Here is a 25,978-nt window from a genome sequence, read left to right as displayed (position 1 = left end):
AAAATGCCTCAGCTATGTGGGATTGATCGCGTAATTCAAAACACGAGGCAACCCCCGGAATGAATTGTCGATTATATCCCTCCTAAATCCTAAGTTCACTCAGCCCGGGTGCAGGACTTTTGATATTCTCACCCCACACGTTTGCAAGAAATTAAACATTTATTCACATGGGAAAGCAAGTAAAAGAAGCAAGTAAAAATACAAGCGCAAGCGTGGAAATAAAGACTAGGCGTAACTCTCGAATCTCCCCAGTGAAGTCGCCAGCTGTTTTATCTTGGTTTTCGGGTGTCAAACATTGATTACGTTTGAACCTTTTAAACCGGTGATATCTCATTTTTTCTTGGGAAGGGAAAAAGTAAGCAAAACCCTTGAGAATCGAGGTCCGGGAGTTGTTTTCGCTACGGGAAGGTGTTAGGCACCCATAACGACTATAGTATCCTATAGGAACCGTCTTTAATTTCTACGTGCGCGCTTTATTTTTAAATGCTATTTTGAAAGTATTATTTAAACCTAAGAGGTATTCTAAGTGAAGAATTGGAGGGAGAAGAATGTTTTTGGATTTTTATTTTATTTGAATTGAAGGAATTTTGTTCCTTGCCTACGTACCCGTTTAAGGGATCAAATCCACCGTAGTTCTCTTCCAAAAAATGTTTTTGTTTTTGTTGGTTGATTTTAAGTTTGAAAATGAATTTTGAAGAATAGAGATTGAGAGGCCTCAAGGGCATGAGAATTTAAGAAAAGGTGAGGTTTGATTAGTCATTTTGCAAAATGTGGTCTAAGTATTATTAAGATTCATTAAGATTTTGATTAAGAAAAAGAAAAGGAAAATTCAATGGGATTTTGATCCCAAGGTTTATTTAAAAAAAAAGTTTGAGTGATATTGTTCATATTTTTTGGAAAATGATTTTTCTAAGTATAAAGCCTAAACATTCATCTAAACATACAATCCTAAACATACATCTAAACATGCATATTCTAACTATATACCTAAAGTGATGTGTGTGCATGTGTCGGTGCTTGTGTCGGTGTACATTATTAGAGTCCATTGTCCTTATTACATCATTGGCCTAGATACATTCTATGGTCTTGCAAGAATTTAAAGACATGAAAATAAAAAAAGAATTACAAAGCCCTATCTTTACATTCTATTTGCTTACAAGTGAAATATAGAAAGAGAGGGAAAAAAAAAAGAGGAAATATGCAAAGTGAATATGCAAGATGCTATGGAATATGAGACATGAAACAAAAGGAGTTAGTAGCACAAATGAAATAGAAACAACATACTAAAGGCATAGTAAAGTAAATGTAACTTGAAAATGAAGTAACAAGAGAAATTAACTAAAAGTGATGAAAGAGACTTAACATTTCTTTTAAAACCATTCTAAAGTATAGTTAAAGGCCTAAATCCTCATGATATTAAAGAAGTTTTAAGTGACTTGGTTCAAGAAAAAAACATGAGAACTAAGATCATTAACTATACCGAAGAATATAAAGATTGCAAGTTTTCCTTTATCCGCTTCAATTCACAAGTATGCTTCACATTATTTAACAAACCCAAAATTCACATAGACTAATTCAAAAAACAGTAGGTATACATCATATCTAAGAGTCAAATTCACTCCAAACATCTCATACTCAAGGCCCCAATTATGCATCAAAGTTTAAGAATAAAATCACATCACAATTTTCACAAAACATAACAAAAAATGCACAAATTAACAAAACATGAACACATATTTTTTGAAGCAAGTTTCCATATGTAAAAACAAATATCTAATGCCAATAATCGATCACAACAACTTCACAAAAAAACTTTAGAAATTTTACCAAGATTTGAACGACAATTGACACAAAGCATCAATCAAGAACCAAAATATTTTTCACATGTTGTGATCAAGATTTGGCATGTAAAGTACGTCAAAAAATATCAAAAAAAAGCATAAGAAATTACTAGAATTTTTATGGAATTTTTACAAGAGTTTTTGAGTGAACAGGGGTGTAGAAAGTATTAGGCAAGTGCGTGAATAGCAAGAAAATCACAAGAAACCAAGTTCTGCATAAAAAGAGGCCCAAGCCCAAGGGGACATGGATCTTGGGTAAGGCAGACGCTACAGGAACCATTGGATTGATCCAAATGGATCAACCCATGATCTAATGGTCGCAAGAAGGCAAGGAGCATGGTAGTGTGGTGGACTAGCGCGCATAGGATAAAAAGCAAAGTAGGTAGCATTTGAAAAGAGCTTCACGTGAATGATACAGCCACATTCAAGAAATCTTTCTCTCTCTTAAAACCAAACCCCACGTGAATGCTCTCTTCTCTCTCAAACTTTCCAAAAAAAACACCAAGAACCTATCATGATCTTCATCTTCCTCACCTACCTCGCCGGAAAACACATAGAGTTCGCCGGAATCTTCAAAGGTTCGCCGGAAAATTCATAACTCCGGCGACACCTCCGGATTCCGGCGAACTCCGATTTGAAAACTTTTTATACCAAAATATTCCTCTCTTCGTTCTTGTTTCAAATTCGCACTTAGATTTCGAAAAACAACACTCAATAATTCTAGATCTACGAAATCAATCACGAAAAATTTGCAATTCAAGAAGCTACGAGAGAAGACTTAAACGAGTATACCTCTGTCGATTTCGGAGAAGAAGAAGACGAGGAGGAAAGCTTCAAGCGGCGCTTCAGCAACTTGTTTTATTTCCTTCCCTTTCTCTGTTCCGGTATTTTTTCCGTGATTTTTCTTCTTCTGCGTGAACAGTGATTTCGCGTGAACAGTGACGCGTGAACAGTGAATTTACGTGAACAGTGACGCGTGAACAGTGAAACGTTGTTCTTCTGCACCGATTTGGAATTTGTGAGGATGAACGATGATTCGAACTTTGAGATGGATGATGATGATTGTTGTATGCCGAAAGTGATAATGAAGGTTTTGATTATGGAATTTTTGTATGGTGAAGATGATGATAGTTGTTGTTTATGGAGGTTGAAGTGATGAAGATTAATGAAGATGGTGGTGGTTTGTGGTGGTGGAAATTAGTTATGGAGTTTGTTAGGGTGGTTTTGGTGGTGGTTGTGGAGGATGAAAAAATGGCCACGTGAGAGAAAAGAAAAGAGGGAAAGAAAATGGATTTTTTATGATTTTTGTGTGGAATTGTTTGGAAAAAATGATTGGTAATGAAAAATTGACCAAGACTTTGACTTATATAGGGGATGAAAGGAATGCTTGGACCAATGAGGAAATGCCACATGGACTTGGACTCTAACAAACTCTTAAGAACCAATAACATTTGGACACATGGCACTTGGACTCTAACAAACTTAAAAGGGATTAAAACGTAAATAACAAAAGTGCGCGGACTAAAATGAAAATTAAAACTAAAATTGAATTGAAAAAGTAAATTGAAAATTAACGTAAAATGAGACGACTAAAAACAACAAAACACATTAAAACGAATCAGAAATATTATGTGAAATGACCAAAACGCCCCTAGGGACTAAAACGACTAAAAACAACTCAAATGCAATTTTAAAATGATTTTTTTAACAAGGGATTAAAGCAAGAGCTTATCCAAACAAATTAAAAGACTCAGAGACAAATTTTAGAATTTAAACAGGGTTTTAACACATGAAAAGACTAAAATGCCCCTAGGGGCAAAACTGACTCAAAATGACTTCAAATGCAATTTTTGGAAAGGGTTTTGACATGAGATTGAAACAAGGACTTATACAAACCAACTTAAAAGACTCAAACAATTTTCAAGGATTAAAATGAGTTAAATGCAGGAAATGACTAAAATACCCTTTTACATGAATTTTGCAAATAACATTGAAATAAAATGCAGAGAAAGATGCAATTGATCAGAGACATATCAAATGACTTATAATGCAAGAAAAGAAGAATTGAACAAGTATTTTTAGGTCCAAAATTAGGGTATAACACTCTGCAAGTGGATGCTTTGTATTAGCCATTGTTTGAGAAGGTGGGGTACAATCTTAAGACAACACCACATGCTATATTATCTTATGCTCTTTAACTTTTAACAATTTCAAATAATAATTTAGCTTTGAATAGAAATTTCAGAGAAAATCAATGACTATAAATATACTTACAATTGCGTTCAAAAACAACAAGTCGTTGATTTTATCAAGTGTTAGCTACATCCTTCTAAATATTTTTATATCTTTGCTCTGTTCTTCCTTATAAAATGGTCTTCCGATAACCTGTTGTTCTAAGTGTTAATTACATGGCATCACATACCAGTCTAGTTGTCCCCACACACCACAACAAAATGGTATCGCTAAGTGGAAAAACTGTCATCTACTCGTACCTTATTGATCAAAGCTCATGCACTTTGAAAACTTTGAGGTGATGTTGTTCTCACAACATCTTATTTAATCAAGTGCATGCCATCCTAGGTATAGGATAATGAGATTCTACATTCTTTCTTGTTTTCTAAGGGCCCCCTGTATTTTATTCTTCTTCCAGTGTTTGGATCCACTTATTTTGTTCATGTTCTATCTCTTGTGAAAAATTGTTTGCATGAGCTATCAAGTGTGTCTCTGGGATACTCGAGAGTTCAAAAGGGGTATCAGTGTTATTGTCCATTTATACACCATTTTTATGTCTCGACAGATGTTACTTTCTTTGATAATACACCTTTCTTTGTGACACCAGGTACATCAGATTCTAAAAAATCATGTGGTGCATATTCCTCTATTTGAAATATCTATCTCTACTCACTGACCTCCATAGTCAGATAGTCATCCCGAGTTTATAAGTGTTATTGTGCTTCTTATCAACGTAGACGTGTTGATACTCAAGAAACAGTCCCTAACTCTTATGGTGATTCAGATTTTGTTCCAATCCATTCTCTTATTGCAGTCTCACCTGATCCTTCGGTTGACTTACCTTTTGCTTATTGTAAAGGTAAAACATATTACACTAATTGTCATCATATATATAACTTTTTTGAGTTATCATCGCTTGCCTCCATCCCACTATGTTTTTGTCACTATTACATCCACTATCTCTATTCCTAAGTTCGTCGAGGAAGCACTATCACATCTAGGATGGCGACAAGCGATAATTATTGAAATGAATGCATTGGAGTCTGTTTACATGGAAGTTTGTTCCACTACCTCCTTGAAAATCTATTTTTGGTTGTCAATGGGTCTTTGCTATAAAAGTAAGTTATGCTGAACAAATGGATCTTACAAAAGCTCGATAGGTAGCAAAAGTATACCCTTAAATTTATTGTTTGGACTATATATTGATATCTTGCAAAAAGGGTTTATGCTCGTATTTTCTTGTCACTAGCATGCTATCAGACATTTACATTTGTGTCAACTTGACATTAAAAATATCTTATTTCATGGAGTCTTAGAAGAGGTGATGTCTATGCAGTAGCGACCTGGCTTTATTGCTTAGGGTAATTCTGGTTTGGTTTACAAGTTAGAAAAATCATTGTACGTTCTAAAGCAATCACCTTCAGCTAAGTTATGAAAATTCAGCAAGCTTATTTGATAACTTGGCATGATTTGTTGTGAAGCTGGTCATTATGTATTATTTTGACATTCATCTTTAAACAAAGTCATTATCTAGTGGTAAATATGGATTATATATTTATTACCATTAATGATTAAGAAGGCATTAAAAACCTAAAACTTCATTTATTCATCCACTTTCAAACCAATTATTTCGGTTAACTGTGTTATTTTTTTGGGATTGAAGTAGCTCAAACACATGAAGGTACTGCTATTTCTTAGACAAAATATGTTCTTGATATCTTGGAAGAAACATGGATGCTCTGGTTGAGAGAGAAGGTTACACATTTCCTGTTGAAATTTAGTATGAGAGGCAACCCCTCTTTTGTTCACATTGCAAGACATTGGGTCATAACATTCAGTAGTGCAAGAGGCTAGGTGTTGGAAAGGTCAAGGAACCATTTGCACAATGTAAAAATAGGGTGAGTCAATCTCAGGGTCCAACCCACACTACTGAAAATCTACTTGCCAAGCATGGTCACACACCTGATTCTGAAGCAACAGTCATTTGTCCCTCATAAACATACATCGCCCACAACCAATCATTCCACAGACTTGACATTGCAGGGAGCTACATTCACTCAAATTGTGCAGCTAAATACCAAGTGACACAATGTTTCGATATCATTCAAGGTTCCAGATTTGAATTGTGTTAGTAATCATCAAGCAAAAGACAAAACAGTTGTTAATGAACCTCCTTTTCTTGCTCATATTTTCTCTAGCAATCAAGATGCTTTGGATGATCAAAGTCTTGACTTGCATAACTCCTTTGACACCCTTAGGGGGTGAGAAAGATCAAACAGATGCTAGGAACTTTACCAAAACCATCCTACATGAGGGTGCTTTTTTTAGTGTTCCCCATCAATCTAGAGGTGTTTGCTTGTGAGGAAGCTAGACCTTCAGAGATTGTGGATGCACCACTGATCATCACATGAAGTTGAATGATGGGAGGATGTATTTCCCCATCATTCTTTCAACCTCATCACTGCAAGATGACAATGTTGGGAGGCTTTCATTCCCCAGTAGCTTGCCTACTACCTCAGTTAGAGTTGTGGATCTAGACAGGTTGAAGGCTTAGGTAGATACTCCAGTGCTTACTCTCATGTTGTAACCTGATGACATGCTGTCATTACGTAAATTTTAGGACTTATTGTGACATTTTGATAGAGTTCTCATGCAACTTATACTGTTATGGAGTGCAAAAAGCTGAAATATTGAAGTCTGTCTGAAGCAAATCGCGCCACGCCAATTTCAAGCTGTGCTGCGATTTTGGAAGCGAAATTACAACATCCCTGTTTGAATGAAATCGCGGCACGCCAATTAACAAGGCGCGACGCGATTTTGATGGGTCAGGCCCAAAAATTCTATAAATACTGCACTCAAACTGAAGAACAAGAGTTACGATTTTGGGAGAGCAAAGTGCGATTTTGAGACATCGGAGATGGCTAGAAGGGCGATTTCTTCAACCTTTTACCAATTCATGTATGTTTTATTTCAATCATTGATTATGCTATTTGTAAACTCGATTATGAGTAGCTAAATCTCTTAGAGATTAGGTCCGAGATGAATCTTTGTAACCCTAATTGACACATGTTGCTGTGAAACTCTATTTTGTTTATGAATTCAATTCTAGTTTATTCAATTCAATTGTTCTTAATGCTTTTTATATCTTGATCACATATAACCTGATTTTGTGAGAACGAATGACCACTGACCATGGCTTTCGACTTAGACCTAATTGAATTGTTCTAATAAACAGGGTTAGTCTAGGAATAGATAATCGTTTGTTAGTGATAATAGGTTAACGTTCGGGAAAACCTTCAAGAATCATTAGACCACCCAAGGGATTAGGGGCTGTAGTTTGAGAAGAGGGTTCTAATTCAAGGGATTGATTAGAACTATTTTGTTAATCATCGTAAATTAGAAGAAGATTCATAACAAATAGGTGCGGTATACCAATTAGGGGAACTTAGAGGATTCGAAGGATCTGATCTCATCTCTCTCCATATTTTCTTAATCAAATCTATTTTCTTTTATTTGATTTCATAAAATCAAACCAAATCTACTGCCTAGTGGCAAAACAAAAGAAACTTTTATACATCCTATTTTTATAACGCGATTAAATTATTGAAGTTAAAAACAGTCCTCGTGGGATCGATATTTTTACTACTTCGATAGTATTTGGTGCACTTGCCAAACGTCTATCAAGTTTTTGGTGCCGTTGCCGGGGACTGTTGATTTATTTCAACAAGGCAATTAAGTTATAATTTAGCATTTCTGCAATTTAATTTTCTGTTTTTATTTTATTTTTCTGTTTTAGTATTCATTGATTACTTTGCATTGTGCAGTGCTATTAAGGTATTTTGCTGTTTATGCGAGGTAAGGTGAGCTCCGACAATCTCGAATTCAATCCAGAAATAGAAAGGACTGCTAGAGCACTCCGGAAAGCTGTCCGGTTGCAAAGGTTGGCTCATTCCGTTCCACCGGGTGTTCGAGAACAAATACCGGAGCCAATCTCTACTGAAACTGAAACAATCTCTTCTCCTAAATTTGCAACTATGGAAGGAGTTGTACCACCGAGACCTAAGCTAGGAGACTATGGGTTAGCAACTCATCGCGGTCAACTGACCCACACTTTTCAACCAGCTAACCCCGTTGCTTTTGACATCAAGACCACCGTCCTCAACGGTTTGAGGGACAAACAATTCGATGGGACTGAAGCTATTAGTCCACATGAACACTTGAGCCGCTTTGCTGAAACTTGAGAGTTTTGTGTGAAACCAGCCACCGTGACTGAAGCACAAAAGAAACTAAGGCTATTTCCTTTCACCTTGACGGGAAGAGCAAAAGATTGGTTGCTAACAATACCCAACGGGACTGTCCAAACATGGGAAGAGTTAGAGCTGAAGTTCTTGGAGAAATATTTCCCTATGTCTAAATATTGGGAAGAGAAGATGGAGATTTCTAACTTCAAGCAAGGGGAGAATGAGTCGTTGTATGATGCTTGGGAGCGATTCAACTTGCTTCTTAAGAGATGCCCTAATCATGAGTTCACGGAGAAACAATACCTCCAAATCTTCACGGAGGGGGTAACACCAAACACTAGGATGTTCTTAGATGCTTCGGCGGGAGGTAGTCTCAAGAGCAAAACTGATCATGAAGTCCAAGCTTTGATAGAAAACATGGCTGGAAATGAGTATCGTGCTGAAGCTAAGAAGAAAGAAAGAGGAGTGTTTGGGGTGAGTGAACAAACTGCTATCTTAGCCAACCAAGCAGCCATGAACAAGCAAATAGAGGCTCTAACTAAGGAGTTTCAAGGCTTCACTTTGGCTCACAAGCAACAACAAGTAGCTGCAATCAAGTGTGACTTATGTGGTGAAGAACATCCCAATGGTGAATGTGTACCTGAAGGGTCTAGTGAAGAAGCTAACTACATGGGAGGCTATCAAAGGCAAAATCAATACTACACTCCAGGAATCAACAAGCATCCTAATCTAAGCTACTCAAATAACAATGCTTTGAACTCTCAGATGCTTGCTCCTCCACAACAACAACAACAAAGAAAGCCATCAACTCTTGAGGAAACTATGATGAACTTTATGAAGATGACTTAAGGCAACTTTGAAGAGATGAAGAAGAGTCAAGAAGCTGAAAGAAAGAACAATGAAGATTCTAGGAAAATGCTTGAAACTCAATTGGGGCAATTAGCTAAGCAATTGGCTGAACAAAACAAAGGCGGATTCTCAGGTAACACTAAAGATAACCCTAAGAATGAGTCTTGTAATGCTATTGAATTGAGGAGCAAAAAGGTTTTGACACCTTTAGTTCCAAAAGCTCCAAAGAAGGTTGATGATGTAGTAGTTGAGGTGGAGGAAGATGGTGAAGTTGAAAAAAATAATGAGGGTGTAGTTGAAAAAGAAAATGATCATGGAGTAGTTGAAAATGAAAGGAAGAAAAAAATAGAGGGAGAAAAAAGTGAGAAGTTAATAGATGAGAATTCAATCTTGAGGAAGTCGAAGAGTCAAATCTTGAAAGATGGAGATAAACCACAAGTTATTCCATCATATGTGAAGCTTCCATACCCTCACTTAGCCAAGAAGAAAGAAAAGGATGAAGGTCAATTCAAGAAGTTCATGCAACTTTTCTCACAACTTCAAGTGAATATTCCTTTCGGTGAAGCTCTTGATCAAATGCCATTATATGCTAAGTTCATGAAAGACTTGTTGACTAAAAGAAGGAAGCCTAAGGATGATGAGAACATAGCACTTTCAGAGAATTGTAGTGCTATTCTCCAAAAGAAGTTGCCACCTAAGCTGAAGGATCCTGGTGCTTTTACTATCCCTTGTTCCATTGGACCGGTAGACATTGGTAGAGCTTTATGTGACTTGGGAGCAAGTATCAACTTGATGCCTCTTTCAATGATGAAGAAGCTTAAGTGTGGGGAGCCAAAACAAACAAGAATGACCATTACTTTAGCTGATCGGTCAATCTCTTATCCTTTCGGTGTGCTTGAAGATGTGCTCGTCAAAGTTAATGATTTGGTGTTTCCGGCAGATTTTGTGATCTTAGATATGGCTGAAGATGAAGAAATGCCACTCATTCTAGGAAGACCTTTCCTTGCAACTGGTCGTGCTTTGATTGATATTGAGAAAGGAGAGCTAATGTTGAGATTCCATAACGAGCAAGTCGTGTTCAATATATTTGAGGCAATGAAGCACAAAGATGAAAATCCCAAGTGTTACCGGATTGACGTCGTTGAAGAAATAGTTGAAGATGACTCTTATGAACCTCAACCAACACAACCTCTTGAACGTGCAATTATGAATTCTATAGCAAGTTGTGATGCTGATGGAGATCTTGAAGTAAGTGATTGTGTCAAGCAACTTGAAGCAAGCAAGCAAGAGTTGGGACCGGTAAAAATAGAAGAATTAATGGGTAAGTACTCTATGGATGCTCCTACTTTGAGTGGAGAAGGAGAGAAAAATCCAGAGTTAAGAACTCCCTTCTCACTTGAAGTATGTTTTTCTCACCAAAGATGCCTCTAAACCAGTAATCATCAGCAATACCTTGACACCTTTGGAAGAAGAAAAATTAATGAGGGCGTTAAGAGACAATCAAGGAGCTTTGGGGTGGAACATTTCTGATTTGAAGGGTATTAGTCCAGCTTATTGCATGCACAAAATACACATGGAGGCTGACTACAAACCGGTGGTTCAACCTCAAAGGAGACTTAACCCAACAATGAAGGAAGTGGTGAAGAAAGAGGTGCTGAAGTTATTAGATGCAGGTATGATCTACCCTATCTCAGATAGCTCATGGGTAAGTCCAGTTCACGTGGGGCCTAAGAAAGGAGGAATGACGGTGGTGGCTAATGAAAAAAATGAATTGATACCCACCCGTACCGTCACTGGTTGGAGAATGTGTATAGACTATCGGAGGTTGAATACCACAACAAGAAAGGATCACTTCCCATTACCATTCATGGATCAAATGATTGAAAGATTGGCTGGCCAAGCCTTTTATTGCTTCTTGGATGGGTATTCGGGGTATAATCAGATTGCAGTGGCTCCGGAAGATCAAGAAAAAACTGCCTTCACTTGTCCATTTGGCGTGTTTGCTTATCGAAGGATGCCCTTTGGGCTGTGTAATGCGTCGGCGACCTTTCAAAGGTGTATGCTCTCCATCTTCTCTGATATGATAGAGAAGAACATTGAGGTATTTATGGACGACTTTTCTGTTTTTGGTAAGTCTTTTGATCAATGCTTGTTCCATTTAAATGCTATACTTAAAAGATGCACCGAAACTAACCTTGTTTTGAATTGGGAAAAATGTCATTTTATGGTAACTGAAGGTATAGTTTTGGGGCATAAAATAAGTGCTAAAGGCATTGAGGTGGACCAAGCTAAGATAGAGGTTATAGAGAAACTTCCCCCACCTGTTAATGTTAAAGGAGTAAGGAGTTTCTTGGGGCATGCCGGTTTCTATCGGCGTTTCATAAAAGACTTTTCTAAAATTTCCAAACCCCTCTGTAACCTCTTGGTCAAAGAAAACGAGTTTAATTTTGATTCTGAATGTCTAAATGCTTTTTCTTTGATCAAAAACAAGTTGGTGACTGCACCAATAATCATTTCACCCGATTGGGATTTACCTTTTGAACTTATGTGTGATGCAAGTGATTATGTTGTTGGTGCAGTCCTAGGCCAACGCAAGAACAAATTTTTCCATGCAATTTACTATGCAAGAAAGGTTTTAAATGAAAATCAAGTTAACTATTCCACAACTGAAAAGGAATTGTTTGCTGTAATCTTTGCATTGGAAAAATTTCGTTTTTATCTAATAGGCTCCAAAGTCATTGTTTTTACAGATCATGCAGCTCTTAAATATCTCTTGACTAAAGGGGATTCAAAGCCTCGACTGTTGAGGTGGATCCTATTATTGAAAGAATTTGATCTTGAGATTCGTGACAAGAAGGGAGTCGAGAACGTGGTAGCTGATCACCTCTCAAGGCTGGAGAATGATGAGGTGACAAAGAAGGAGAAGGCCATCAAGGCCGAGTTCCCCGATGAACAGCTGTTTGCTATTGGAGAAAGGCCCTGGTTTGCTGACATGGCGAACTTTAAGGCCGGTAACATAGTTCCTGATGATATGACCTATCCTCAGAGGAAAAAGTTCTTCAAAGATGCGAACCACTACTTGTGGGATGATCCTTATCTGTTTAAGGTAGGTACTGACGGTTTGATTAGACGTTGTGTTGCAGGTGAGGAAGCACATAGTATCATGTGGCACTGCCATAGCTCAGCTTATAGAGGCCACAATAGTGGAGAAAGAACAGCTGCAAAAGTTTTGCAAAGTGGATTCTGGTGGCCCTGTAGAACCCCGTTCTCCCAACAACGTAATATTAATTAATATAATCAGAGTAAACCATACAACGGAGTGTCACACTGCTAATCAAAATTTCATAAATAGAAAATAGCTATTTATTTAAATCAACATTTAAAATATCTCCAAAACTGCAGCGGAATAATTCTTTAGAAAATACTATTTCAACCAAATCCAACATAAAGGGAAAATCTTGGCACAAAGGCCTCAACGTAATCAACATTATTTTCGACAACGATAAACTCCATTATTAAGTCTTTTACCAAAAATATGATACATAAAAGAAATGAAGAAAATGAAAACAGTTCCGACGAATCCCCATCCTAATATGTATCAGAGCCCTAGACACTTGAGCCGACCAAACCTACAAGCCATCGTTACCTGCAAGTTACCCATACGAAGGGCAACGTTTTCAAGCAGAAGGGGTGAGAAACTTATCCAATAATAATAATATATAATTCATCAAATTAATGAAAACAACAAAGCATATCACAACAGGCATCATTAATAATGTATATAAATAAATACATAAACAACAACATAATTATTTTCAGCAACAAGGTACAACAACAACAACATTATCCACAACGACACCGACAACTCAACCATGCAACAACGACGACAACAACTCAACAATGCGACTACAACTTCAACAACAACTTAGACAAACTCAACAACAACTTAGACAACTTCATTAAGCATGTGGTACCACCAGGGCATTAAGCCCCCTTCGCTAAGGTCATAATTGGACCTGTCGGGCATTAAGCCCCCATCGCTAAGGTCATAAAGGACCTGTCAGGCATTAAGCCCCCATCGCTAAGGTCATAAAGGACCTGTCAGGCATTAAGCCCCCATCGCTAACTATGCAACAACACAACTCTAAATGCAATGGACTCAACTAGTGTATATCAACATACAACTACAACAACACCTACAACAACAACATATGTGCCTAAAACAATTATGACACACTCCCCAACTTCGACATTAGATGATACAACAACGTCAACAACGGAAATCAACAACATAACATATATATAAATCAATTACATTCATCTCAAGGTTCAAAACATCCTTCAATAGCAATTAAGTTTTGATTAATAGAACATAAGCCAAATACCCATAATACACCTCAATTAAATCACTAACACTTAAGTTTGAAGTTGGGAAACCAACCGTAAGTTTTTGGACTAACTTGGGATTAGTTATGCTAAGTTTTCTTAAAGTTTTCTGAAGACCCACCAGGACTATTTTTATCATAACTCAAAATCTACAAATAATTTTCTAGTCACTCCAAAGCCATTAGAAAGCTAACTCAATTATCTACAACTTTCATGTTTACACCGAAGGCTAATTCAAAACAGAAATGGGTGAAAAACGTGAGTATTTCCTAGATTGGCCTGTCAGAAAATCGGTGGCCGATTTTGACACATCGGTGGCCAATTTTTCCAGAACTAAAACTGGAAATTTAGATCAGAAAACGGTGGCCGATTTTGACAATTCGGTGACCGATTTTGGGCTTCTCTGCAGTTCAAAAATCATTTTAACAATACGTTTTTCGCTTATGAATCACTCTTAAAACCCAATTTTCAATCGCCCAAACCCCCAAAATGATTTAGAACAATGTTTACAGATTCTATTTACAACATAGCAAGTAAAACAACATATAACCATGCATTCAACAACATAATTCATCATAATTCATCAATTATCATAACTTCTCTAACCCTAACCTCAAGAACAACAATTCACCAATTTTCAGAATTACATATCAAGATTATTGAAAGGAATCCCACCCTTACCTTAGATTAGTTTTCTGAATTCCAACAGCCGCGTTCTTCGTCCAATTAGGGTTCTCTCTGACTTCTCTGCTTTCTCTCCTCTTTTCTCAGTTATACGCGTTATGTTTTTCTTTCCCATTTACTGATTTTATTCTTTCCCTAATTGCTCTTCTCACCACAGTCCTACTCTTTCCCTTAATAATTAATTATTTCTACTAATAATAATATTTCTCCCCCACTTAGAAAAATACCTATTTAATAACTATTAACATATTTCACCAATATAACATATATTAATAATATTTCACATAATATTCTAATAAATCAATTCAAATAACAATTATGAAAAAGTGGGCGTTACAGGCCCACCCTTTTCAAGGATTGCCACGACTTTGTCACAAGATGTGACAGATGCCAAAGGACAGGTAACATATCAAATAGAAATGAAATGCCCCTAAAAGGAATCATTGAAGTTGAACCATTTGATTGTTGGGGTATTGATTTTATGGGACCATTCCCTTCCTCTTACTCTTATCTCCATATTCTAGTTTGTGTTGATTATGTAACAAAGTGGGTTGAAGCGATACCTTGTGTTGCTAATGATGCAAAAACTGTTGTCAACTTCCTTCAAAAGAATATTTTCACTAGGTTTGGAACCCCTAGAGTATTGATCAGTGATGGGGGGAAGCATTTTTGCAATAATTTTCTTGAAAATGTGCTAAAGAGGTATAACATTAAGCACAAAGTTGCAACTCCCTATCACCCACAAACTAGTGGTCAAGTAGAGGTTTCAAACCGACAGCTGAAGCAGATTCTGGAGAAGACAGTTGCGTCAAATAGGAAAGATTGGTCTAGGAAATTAGATGACGCACTGTGGGCGTATAGGACAGCCTTTAAGACTCATCTTGGGTTTTCACCCTATCAGTTAATCTATGGGAAGGCATGTCATCTTCCAGTCGAGCTAGAACATAAATCTTATTGGGCCATTAAGGCCTTAAATTTTGATCAAGTAGCCGCTGGTAAGAAAAGACTTTTGAAACTTAATGAACTTGAGGAGATGAGGCTTAGAGCGTATGAAAATGCGCTCATCTATAAAGCCATGACAAAAAGGTATCATGACAAAAACTTAGTGCCTAGGGATATTAATTGTGGACAACTAGTTTTGTTGTATAATTCCAGGTTGAAGCTGTTTCCTGGGAAGCTCAAGTCAAAATGGTCTGGACCATTCTTGGTCAAAAGTGTGTCACCATATGGAGCTGTTGAACTAGTGACACCTGAAGGAGATCGAAGTTTTAAAGTGAATGGACAAAGAGTTAAACCATACCTAGGTGGCGACCTACCAAAAGAAAGGGTGGGACTCATTCTGAAGGACCTCTAAGGATCCTTAGCAGTCATATTAATGATATTGACTTTGATTGATGTTTAGAAACTTTTCAAACGTATGGTAATATGTAGACCTGCATGTCGACTGGAACCCTATTTCAATTTGATGCGAGGAGTTGTGAATTGGTGGATGCGAACAAGTCAAACTAGCTCATCTTTAGCTAGAAGGAGAATGAACTTTTGAGTACTATCGTTTTGTCAGGTAACTGTTATTTTAGTATCATTTGTCACTGTTGCAAGCAAATTCCTTGAGGACAAGGAATGGTTTAAGTTTGGGGTTGTGATGACATGCTGTCATTACGTAATTTTTAGTACTTATTGTGACATTTTGATAGAGTTCTCATGCAACTTATACTGTTCTGGAGTGCAAAAAGCTGAAATATTGAAGCCTGTCTGAAGCAAATCGCGCCACGCCAATTTCAAGCCGTGCTGCGATTTTGGAAGCGATATTACAACATTCATGTTTGATGGAAATCGCGACACGCCAATTAACAAGGCGCGGCACGATTTTGATGGGTCAGGCCAAAAAATTCTATAAATACTGCACTCAAACTGAAGAACAAGGGTTACGATTTTGCGAGAGCAAAATGCGATTTTGAGACATCGGAGACGGCTAGAAGGGCGATTTCTTCAACCTTTTACCAATTCATGTATGTTTTATTTCAATCATTGATTATGCTATTTGTAAACTCGATTATGAGTAGCTAAATCTCTTAGAGATTAGATCCGAGATGAATCTTTGTAACCCTAATTGACACATGTTGCTGTGAAACTCTATTTTGTTTATGAATTCAATTCTAGTTTATTCAATTCAATTGTTCTTAATGCTTTTTATATCTTGATCACATATAACCTGATTTTGTGAGAACGAATGACCACTGACCATGGCTTTCGACTTAGACCTAATTGAATTGTTCTAATAAACAGGGTTAGTCTAGGAATAGATAATCGTTTGTTAGTGATAATAGGTTAACATTCGGGAAAACCTTCAAGAATTATTAGACCACCCAAGGGATTGGGGGCTGTAGTTTGAGAAGAGGGTTCTAATTCAAGTGATTGATTAGAACTATTTTGTTAATCATCGTAAATTAGAAGAAGATTCATAACAAATAGGTGCGGTATACCAATTAGGGGAACTTAGAGGATTCGAAGGATCTGATCTCATCTCTCTCCATATTTTCTTAATCAAATCTATTTTCTTTTATTTGATTTCATAAAATCAAACCAAATCTACTGCCTAGTGGCAAAACAAAATAAACTTTTATACATCCTATTTTTATAACGCGATTGAATTATTGAAGTTAAAAACAGTCCTCGTGGGATCGATATTTTTACTACTTCGATAGTATTTGGTGCACTTGCCAAACGTCTATCATAACCTATAACCAGCTATGCTAATTTGACAACTGACAAGCTCCCTTCATGTCAAACCTTAGTTCCTGCTTCCAAACCCTCTCTCCATATTTCTGCAGCCCTTAAGAGTGTGCAAATTTTTTCATAATTTTGGGGGGATGAAGCAGATGAGGTGATGGAGGACACTCTCAGCCATGACAAGAGACTGCGCTGAAGCCACCATATTAGACTTTGAGCAGCACTATCCAAGTATATCTGAGAGCACTAAGGCAGAGAGAAAGAAGAAGAAGCAAATGAACAAAGTGAAGCCTCCTAGCTTTAATTCAGCCATAATGAGGACCCGTGCCCAAAAGGGTACCTTCAAAACTGCCTTAGCAAATACAAAATAGTTGGCTCAATTGCAAAAGAATAACAGGGAATATCAATACTTTTGTTCAAATTTTATAGAGAGGGTAGTCTTATGTTAGTGTTGTGATTCATTTTTTAAAATCAAGATTTTTATGTTGGTAAGACTCATTGAGCCCTATTACCCATTTCATCCCAAATGTCATTAGGCTATTCTCATGCTTCACGACTTTTGTCTAGCCTCATATTTCCAACAATCTCCTTATATTTCAACAAAGGATAACGCCTGATTATGCTTAAAACACTAAGGTTCGATTAAGGTTTTGATGTCCCAGAACAAAAGAAAATAAATTAACTATGGAACTTTCATCCTATTACTATTTTTCATGATCCCAAGACAAAGTAGAAGACTACTCACTCATCATATTTCTGAAAATAAAGGAAAACAAGAAATAAACAAAGAAGTTTTTATTGAAAATAAGATAGATAAATTTCAAAAGTGCTATATTATTTTCTATGGTGAAGTGTGGTACAAAATTAAGGGAAATTAAGAGGTTGTTACAAAGTGTAACAACTTGAATTAAAGTCATCAAGTTGTTACAGTTGTGACATGGAGTTACGACCATCCATAACAACCTCTAATTTTATTTTCACGATCTTTTGTTTTCCTTGATTGGTTGGTAACAATTTTGAGACTTATATATGACGGCGCATCTGAAAAGTTGTAACTTGATTTCTTACTATTTTTACCATAAAATATTAATTGGTCAACAAAACATCAACACTTGCAGTTATTCGATACTCCCTCCGTCCCGGAATAACTGACCCATTTTCTAAAAAAAAGTGTCCCAAAATAACTGACTCATTTCAATTTTCAATACAACTTTCATCATTCCCAATACAATATAACACTAAATAATACTACTTTTATCATTCCCAATACAATATATTCCACTTTCCCCTTTATTTATACACTTTTCTTAATCTGTGTGAAAAACCAAAGTAGGTCAATTATACCGGGACGGAGGTAGTAATATTTTTTCACATATCTCCACTTCATCTAGATTTATCATACGTATTGGAATAAACGCTAATAAAAACATAAATAAGAGTATTAGGGCCCGTTTGTTACGGATTAAAATAAAAGTGATTTTGACATAAAATAATTTAGAGATTATATTTTAGAGATTTTGTGAAAAATAAGAATCTATTTTGTGTTTGTTTACCGTAACAAAAATCACTTTTTTTAACCAAATAATCTATTTTGTTTGGATACAACTATATAAAAGGGATTTTTTGTTACAAAATTAGTTCAATCTTTTAAATCATATTTTCTCTCTCCTCTAAAAAAAATCTATTTTTTGAGAAGTTGCTCTTAACAGCTTCTCATTTGAAGCTGTTTTTAGATTTTTTTTAGATTCTGATTTTTTTTAAAATCTGTAACAAACGGATGCAAAACTCTTAAAAGTGATTATTTATTTAAAAAAAGTGATTTTTTTTCTTAAAAAAGCTATAACAAACGGGCTCTTAATTTACTAAATAAGATACTCCGGTACTATTTATAAGAAAAAGTTAGGTCAACAAAAGTTGATGTATTTGGACTGAATTATTAACTATATACATTAAATAGGACCGGAGAGAGTATAATAAAAACTAGTAAAAATTAGCACATTATCAAACTTCCTCATACTTAACCCTTGCTTGTCCTCAAGCAATTTGCTTAAATGGTAAAAATTCAGAACGTACAGACATCAAGAACAATAAGAATAAAGATTCAAGAGCATGTGCGAGTATTGGAAAATTTCAACAATAGGATCATCAACCCAAGTTCGAAATTTGTTCAAAATGGTATGTATAAAACATGGACAAATGTGGGGAAAAAGGGTAGGAGAAAGCAGCTGGAAAATGGACCAAGAACGTAGCAGTAGTTAACTACCGCTGGCTTCAGCGATAATTAACTGATGCCGGATCTCCCAACGGTAGTTAACTACCTCTGAGAGCAAATTGGTATTTTACTTGTGTTTTTAAGAAGTTTCTGATGTCAGAACAACAATTTTCTTTCTGTAAGTGCTTTAAGATGTTTATTAGGCATCTTTGATCCAACAACCATGACTTTCTTTGATTATTATATTCCAGTTACACGAGAAACCTTTCAAAATCACAATATCCACCTGTACACACTTATTTCACAGTTGCAAATAAATTTCAAATGAATTGTTCAATTGGACCAGTTACTAAATCATTTAATTAAACCCAAAAAATATCCCAGGACAGTAAACATCACCCTAGCAAGGTGTTAATTGCTAGCAAGTTGGATACCAACAAGAATGACAATGTGCTCTCATTAGTTGACACCAAAGCAGAAACCAATGCATCGAAACACCAAGATAATCTCAAGAAAACTGTAAAGACTAAATCAACAAACGGTTTATTAAAGAACTAATAAAGCAACATAGGATAACAACGTGAATTAACTACAAATTCAAAGTTTCACTTCAACAGATAAAGAAGTGCAGCACCAAGCCACAAACTAAACAGAACTAAACAACAATGCGAGTTAACTACAAATTCAGAGTTTCACTTTTGTACATGAACAACAGTGTAAACTTATTAACTTCAAATTTCAGAGAAAGAAGTAAACCGCGATCTTCATCATCATCATTGAAGCATCGCACTCACAGGCCATGGTGATCTTCAATCTCAACCATTGGCCTGACCTGAGGCATTGTGATCTTCAATTCCAGCATTTATAACCAAGTCATTAAGATCAGCTCTCACTGTATCCAGAACAGACAAATCCTCGTCCAAATCTGTTGCAATTGATTCATCATTTTGCTGCAGCCACAAACAGTTTCTATCAAGTAGTTAACAAAATAAGAAAAACCCATCTATTTACAGCCAAAATCAAGTTTACCGTTTGCTCCTTCTCTTCTACACATTTATCATTTCTCTTTGCAATTGGTATAACCATCAAAGAAATAGTTTTTCCCGTTTCTTTCACTTTTTTCCTGGACTTTTTTTCAGTTCGATTGAGCTCAATTCGAGTAAAGTTCCCCCGAATTTTATTCCTGCATCCATTAAATAAATAATTAGAATATGTTTAGACTGCACAGTCTACTAGATATCAAGCAAAAAGCCTAGAAACACTATTGCATCACACTTTTATTATTAACTAATTTTTTAAATTAAACAATCACATGAATACTCAATATAAAGAAACAAGACCCAGGTCAATAAATAAATTATATATGGTACCTGAATATCCAGTCAAGAGCAAATATTTGGGCTGAATTTTTAACCAAATATATTAACTTTTGTTGACCCAACTTTCTCTTATAAATAGGACCAGAGTAAAAACTAGTAAAAATTAGCACATTATCAAACTTCCTCCTACTTAACCATTGCTTGTCCTCAAGCAATTTGCTTAAGTAGTAAAAATTCAGAACATACAAACATCAAGAACAATAAGAATAAAGATTCAAGTACATGTGCGAGTATTGGAAATTTCAACAATAGGATCATCAACCTAAGTTCGAAATTTGTTCAAAATGGTATGTATAACAAATGTGGGGTAAAAGAGAAGGAGAAAGCTGCTGGAAATTGGACCAAGAACGCAACAACAGTTAACTACCGCTGGCTGTAGCGGTAGTTAACTACCGCTGGCTTCAGCGGTAATTAACTAATGCCAGATCTCCCAACGGTAGTTAACTACCTCTGAGAGCAAATTAGTATTTTACTTGTGTTTTTAGGAAGTTTTTGATGTCAGAACAACAATTTTCTTTCTGTAAGTGCTTTAACATGTTTATTAGGAATCTTTGATCCAACAACCATGACTTTCTTTGATAATTATATTCCAGTTACACAAGAAACCTTTCAAAATCACAATATCCACCTGTACACACTTATTTCACGGTTGTAAATAAATTTCAAATGAATTGTTCAATTGGACCAGTTACTAAATCATCTAATTAAACCCAAAAAATATCCCAGGACAGTAAACATCACCCTAGCTAGGTGCTAATTGCTAGCAAGTTGGATGCCAACAAGAATGACAATGTGCTCTCATTAGTTGACACCAAAGTAGAAAACATGCATGGAAACACCAAGATAATCTCAAGAAAACTGTAAAGACTAAATCAACAAACGGTTTATTAAAGAACTAATAAAGTAACATAGGATAACAACGTAAATTAACTACAAATTTAAAGTTTCACTTCAACAGATAAAGAAGTGCAGCACAAATTTCAGAGAAAGAAGTAAATCGTGATCTTCATCATCATCATTGAAGCATCGCACTCACAGGCCATGGTGATCTTCAATCTCAACCATTGGCCTGACCTGAGGCATTGTGATCTTCAATTCCAGCATTTATAACCAAGTCATTAAGATCAGCTCTCACTGTATCCAGAACAGACAAATCCTCTTCCAAATCTGCTGCAATCGATTCATCATTTTGCTGCAGCCACAAACAGTTTCTATCAAGTAGTTAACAAAATAAGGAAAACCCATCTATTTACAGCCAAAATCAAGTTTACCGTTTGCTCCATCTCTTCTACACATTTATCATTTCTCTTTGGTGTAATTGGTATAACAGTCAAAACAATAGTTTTTCCCGTTTTTTTCACCTTTCTCCTGGACTTCTTTTCAGTTCGATTGAGCTCACTTTGAGTAAAGTTCCCCCGAATTTTATGCCTGCATCCATTAAATAAATAATTAGAATATGATCAGCCTGCACAGTCTACTGGATATCAAGCCAAAAGCCTAGCAACACTATTGCATCATACTTTTATTATTAACTAATTTTTTAAATTAAACAATCACACGAATACTTAATATAAAGAAACAAGACCCAGGTCAATAAATAAATGATATATGGTACCTGAATATCCAGTCAAGAGCAAACATTTCCACTATCATGCAACAAAACTCTCTGAGAATGCTTTCAGATATAGGTTTATACTCCCGACCAACAACCTCTGTAAACAGGGATGGCACACCGACCAACCCAAACCTATCTTCCTCAATTTTGACAAACTTAGCCGTAGTACTGTTAGCATTTATTGATGTATAACCAATGTATAATATCTCCATTAGCAAAGGAGATGTCAAAATACCATCTACAAAAAAGTGATTCACCAAGGCTTTCTGAATTACATCTTGTTCTTCCCAAAACATTTGGTCCTTCGAAATTTGGTCACTTTCTTCCACGAAAGTACGGAAACTGCAAATATTGAAAAATCATGTTAGTTAATTAACAAGCAAAAAATTTGAGGGAGTGACGCCCGTTTTTTTTTTTTTGTTGAATAACAAAACATGGGTTTCAAAATTTCATTTCTCATAAATTAAGAGTATCACATTTAAATTCACAACATTTGTACAACATAGATAGACTCTTACAAAAGCATCAAATACAAACTTAGGCTCCTACAAAGTTTGTACAACATTTGTACTGTTGAAACTGAATTACTTAGCTATATTGTTCCCATCCTGTAGTTAATTATTCCTATTTCTAAGGAAGTGCTAGTGGAATTGACTTAGTCCTTCCACAATTCACGTTTTAGTTAGTGGACTCATTTTATTTAGTGGTTTTCATCTCTCCGTAAGGATATTAAAGAAATCTCTTGTGCACTCGAATAATACTGATGATAAATTCCCTTATGTTTTACTCTTACATGTACATCATGGTATGCACATACAAAAAGACCTTAGATTTTCTTATATCTAATATTTAGCTTCCCAACATATATATTCTTTAAAGTTACCAAGTTTCAGTCCTTTAGGAAAATCATAACTTAATCACACAATTCGTCATTTTCTAGGTCCTATGACTACATACTTATGAACTTTTACACTACACAAGTTCACTAGGATCAATAAAATTAGTATGAGATCAAGGATAACCGTCTAATAGTAAGATTACACACAATTTGATATGCCCTGGGAAGTATCCTTGACATATGTGTATAAGAGAAGGGGTAAAATGGGAAGCAAAGAAGAGAAAGAAGGGAAAATGTGAAACGGTTAGTCAATGGGAGCAAAAGGAATGATGAGCTATTGATTTGAGTAACTAAATGGACACATGGCAGCAGGGGAATGGAGGAAAAGATTGACCGAAAGGGTGTGAAGAAGAGCATACTGGTTTTGGAGATGGAAGTGGGACTGGAATAGTGAGAACCATTCTCATCTCAGAGGGGGGATTCTCTTGGTGATAGTATATCGTCTTTGTAAATTCCATTACAGCAAGGAGATTATTAATCCATCCATTGTTTAACATTGCAGTAGTTATAAGGGAATTTATCCCACAGTTCACATAAAAAATATCACTATTTGCCACCATAATTTGTTATGTTGTTTTGTTACTATTATTTTGGCATTTAGAGCTCAACCTGGGGGAGAGTATGCTGATCTGTTTGAAATCAGGCCATCAGGGCATATCATCAGATTCGAATGAAAGAGGGTGATATTCACAAATGATGAATATCTAATTAACCAAGACATTGCTTCAAAAACAAAACAAATAAAAAGAAGAAGGAGGAAAAGAAAAAAAAAAAACCGAATCAACTAAGACATGCTAAACATAGAATAACATATGTAAATAATATTTATTGTTTTTTGCTTGGGGGGACTAATGACGAGATGCTCACTCGTTCCACCATATATTAGTAAAATTCAAATGGTAAAACCATACACATCAATTAATTAAATTAACAATATCACGTAAGTTTGTGACTCTTTTATCAACTCTATAATAATAAATAAAATATCATTTTCAATACTCGTAGAAAAAAAAGTAAAAAATACCTTTGCCATTTATTTTTATTGTCAATCAGGCTCTTCAAGTTATCTACTGTCTTCTTAAAAAAACTAGAACAAATCATGTTCACAAAATGCATTTTAGTCAAAAGAAGCTCAGCTCGATACTTCTTTACAAGGAGAGGCTGGAAGACATTTTTTCTGTGCATTAAAAACAATCATACAATGAGTTGCATGGAATTCAGTGACACCCAATGCTTATAATTATTGGTCAATATAGTTAGTAATATGGTAAAAATTCTATGAGTATATTGACCAACAACAGTAGAATGAGATTGAGATTTATAATGCATACATAACGACTTACCCAAACATCTGAATCTGCAATTCTACTTGAACATTATCCTTAGGGTCAAGAAAACCTTCTTCACGGGCACGCTCAAGATGAAGTATATACCCTCGGTGAGCCTTAGAGACTGAGTGGAATCGATCTGAATAAACTCAAATGAAATAGTTATAGTTAGTATTAGTAATTTAAAAAATAAAAAAATAAAAATAATAATAACAACATTATTTAAAAACCTACCTGAACAATTAGTTAGCAGGGGGTCACTGTGGTGAATTATCGCTATTGTGATCAGTGCATAAATTTTCAACCTTGGATTATTGTCTATGTCAGCAAGTAACTCAAATTGCAACGTTCCCTCATCAATCTCACGAGCTATGAAAGTCCTGTATTGGCATATCAATATTTACTTATATCTTTACAATTATTCACTCTTGAATATATAAAATAGAAAATTAAGAAAGTTGAATACCATTTATATTCTCCAACTTCAATGACTCTAGAATCCTCATATCGAGCAATCGGGTTTAGTCTAAACAATTTTTTTATATATAGTTTTGACGCATCACAACCATCTTCTTCAACAACTTTGGATTCCAAAATTTTCCGAATTCGATTACGATTGCGAATATCCTTCGCCTCCATCTTTCTTTCAAAATCAAAAAATTGTATGAAATTTTGTCCTGTTGAAACAAAACCCTATCTCATACCACCAATACAATATACATAAACACTATAACATGAAATTGATTAATAGAGATTATTATAAGATTCAATATACATAAACCCTACCTGTGTTTCTGCTTTGTCGCCGCTTCTCTCTCTACTCTTACGATCTAAAATAAATTAGTATTAGGGTTTAGGTGGATTTATTTGTTTTATAATTTGGAGTGGGCTATTTTTTACTAGTAAGTGCAGATAGCTTCTACTTTTTGCTATTGCTTTTCTCACCCTCCTTTCTTCAAAAAATGTTCTGACCAAATTGTTTTAAAATGAAGTATCATTTACCCTTTCTAATGTAATAAGTTTATAATTTAATTTAAATACTCAATACCAATAGTGCATAAGGTTATTAGTTAAAATTGTAACCTAGTATCTCTCCTAGGGCAAATTCAATTCAAACGAGAAGTGATATCTAAGAACATTTCTTCTCTGCAAGGAATAGTGAGACCACCCATTGGATGGTCATATTCAAAAATTTCCTCACTTTGGCTCAACAATTCTTGGAATGAGGTTTGGTTCAAGTATGATATTGGGATCACAAACCGCTTCATTTTCTCGCCCACATACACTGCTAGATATCCCTTTGGCACGTCCACAGATTTTGAAGATGATGCCCTTGATCTGATGATACTAGGTAAACGAAAACCCATTGTTGTATGTATATATGTGTTGAAAAGAAGAGATTGATCTAAAAAAGGAAGAGTTGTATATAGAAGACTCAAATTTCGGAACTTCAAATTGCTTTGGGATGTGAATGATTTTTTGTTGGTCTTAAATGCTTTTGCAGCCATGAATATATATAGATGAAAGGATATGTAACAAACAGTCGGCAACTATAGTGATCAGTGAAGAAGGGCCAAAAGATT

At 35.6% G+C, this 25,978-nt stretch overlaps 2 protein-coding genes across 4 annotated transcripts; both read right to left on the bottom strand.

The window, feature by feature from the left end:
* Positions 1–19,695: 19,695 nt before the first annotated feature.
* LOC146931202 (TNF receptor-associated factor homolog 1a-like) lies at positions 19,696–25,879 on the bottom strand. Of its 3 annotated transcripts, XR_015006619.1 has the most exons (9): positions 25,182–25,879; positions 24,862–25,072; positions 24,630–24,775; positions 24,411–24,534; positions 24,092–24,244; positions 22,170–22,511; positions 21,826–21,982; positions 20,205–21,746; positions 19,696–20,125 (listed from the first exon to the last, which is right to left on the bottom strand). XR_015006619.1 is itself a non-coding variant. In XM_085702682.1 (7 exons), exons 1-7 carry the CDS (start codon positions 25,032–25,034, stop codon positions 21,612–21,614), a joined length of 1,230 nt encoding a protein of 409 aa, XP_085558808.1. In that variant the 5' UTR covers positions 25,035–25,879; the 3' UTR covers positions 19,696–21,611. The 3 variants fall into 3 exon arrangements, 1 of the variants encoding a protein (XP_085558808.1); XR_015006620.1 differs by lacking the exon at positions 24,092–24,244 and having other exon boundaries at positions 24,862–25,879; XM_085702682.1 differs by having other exon boundaries at positions 19,696–21,746; positions 24,862–25,879.
* LOC146931203 (auxin-induced protein X10A-like) lies at positions 25,181–25,879 on the bottom strand. The gene has a single exon (XM_085702686.1). It carries the CDS (start codon positions 25,760–25,762, stop codon positions 25,502–25,504), a length of 261 nt encoding a protein of 86 aa, XP_085558812.1. The 5' UTR covers positions 25,763–25,879; the 3' UTR covers positions 25,181–25,501.
* Positions 25,880–25,978: the final 99 nt, after the last annotated feature.

This window comes from Medicago sativa, chromosome 4 (genome assembly GCF_051527215.1).
Source record: "Medicago sativa cultivar Bolivia chromosome 4, Bolivia_mono, whole genome shotgun sequence".
In the NCBI taxonomy this organism is placed as follows: domain Eukaryota; kingdom Viridiplantae; phylum Streptophyta; class Magnoliopsida; order Fabales; family Fabaceae; genus Medicago; species Medicago sativa.
This window is presented reverse-complemented; position numbering and strand designations above follow the sequence as displayed.

Bases quoted from the DNA above. Each gene is read 5' to 3' on its own strand.
- LOC146931202 (XM_085702682.1), bottom strand. From the start codon at position 25,034: ATGGAGGCGAAGGATATTCGCAATCGTAATCGAATTCGGAAAATTTTG. The intron at 22,512-24,091 runs GTATTTTTTACT...CAATATTTGCAG, and splicing joins AATAAAAATAAATGGCAAAG to TTTCCGTACTTTCGTGGAAG. The intron at 21,747-21,825 runs GTAAACTTGATT...TTGTGGCTGCAG, and splicing joins TAGAAGAGATGGAGCAAACG to CAAAATGATGAATCGATTGC.
- LOC146931203 (XM_085702686.1), bottom strand. From the start codon at position 25,762: ATGGGTTTTCGTTTACCTAGTATCATCAGATCAAGGGCATCATCTTCA.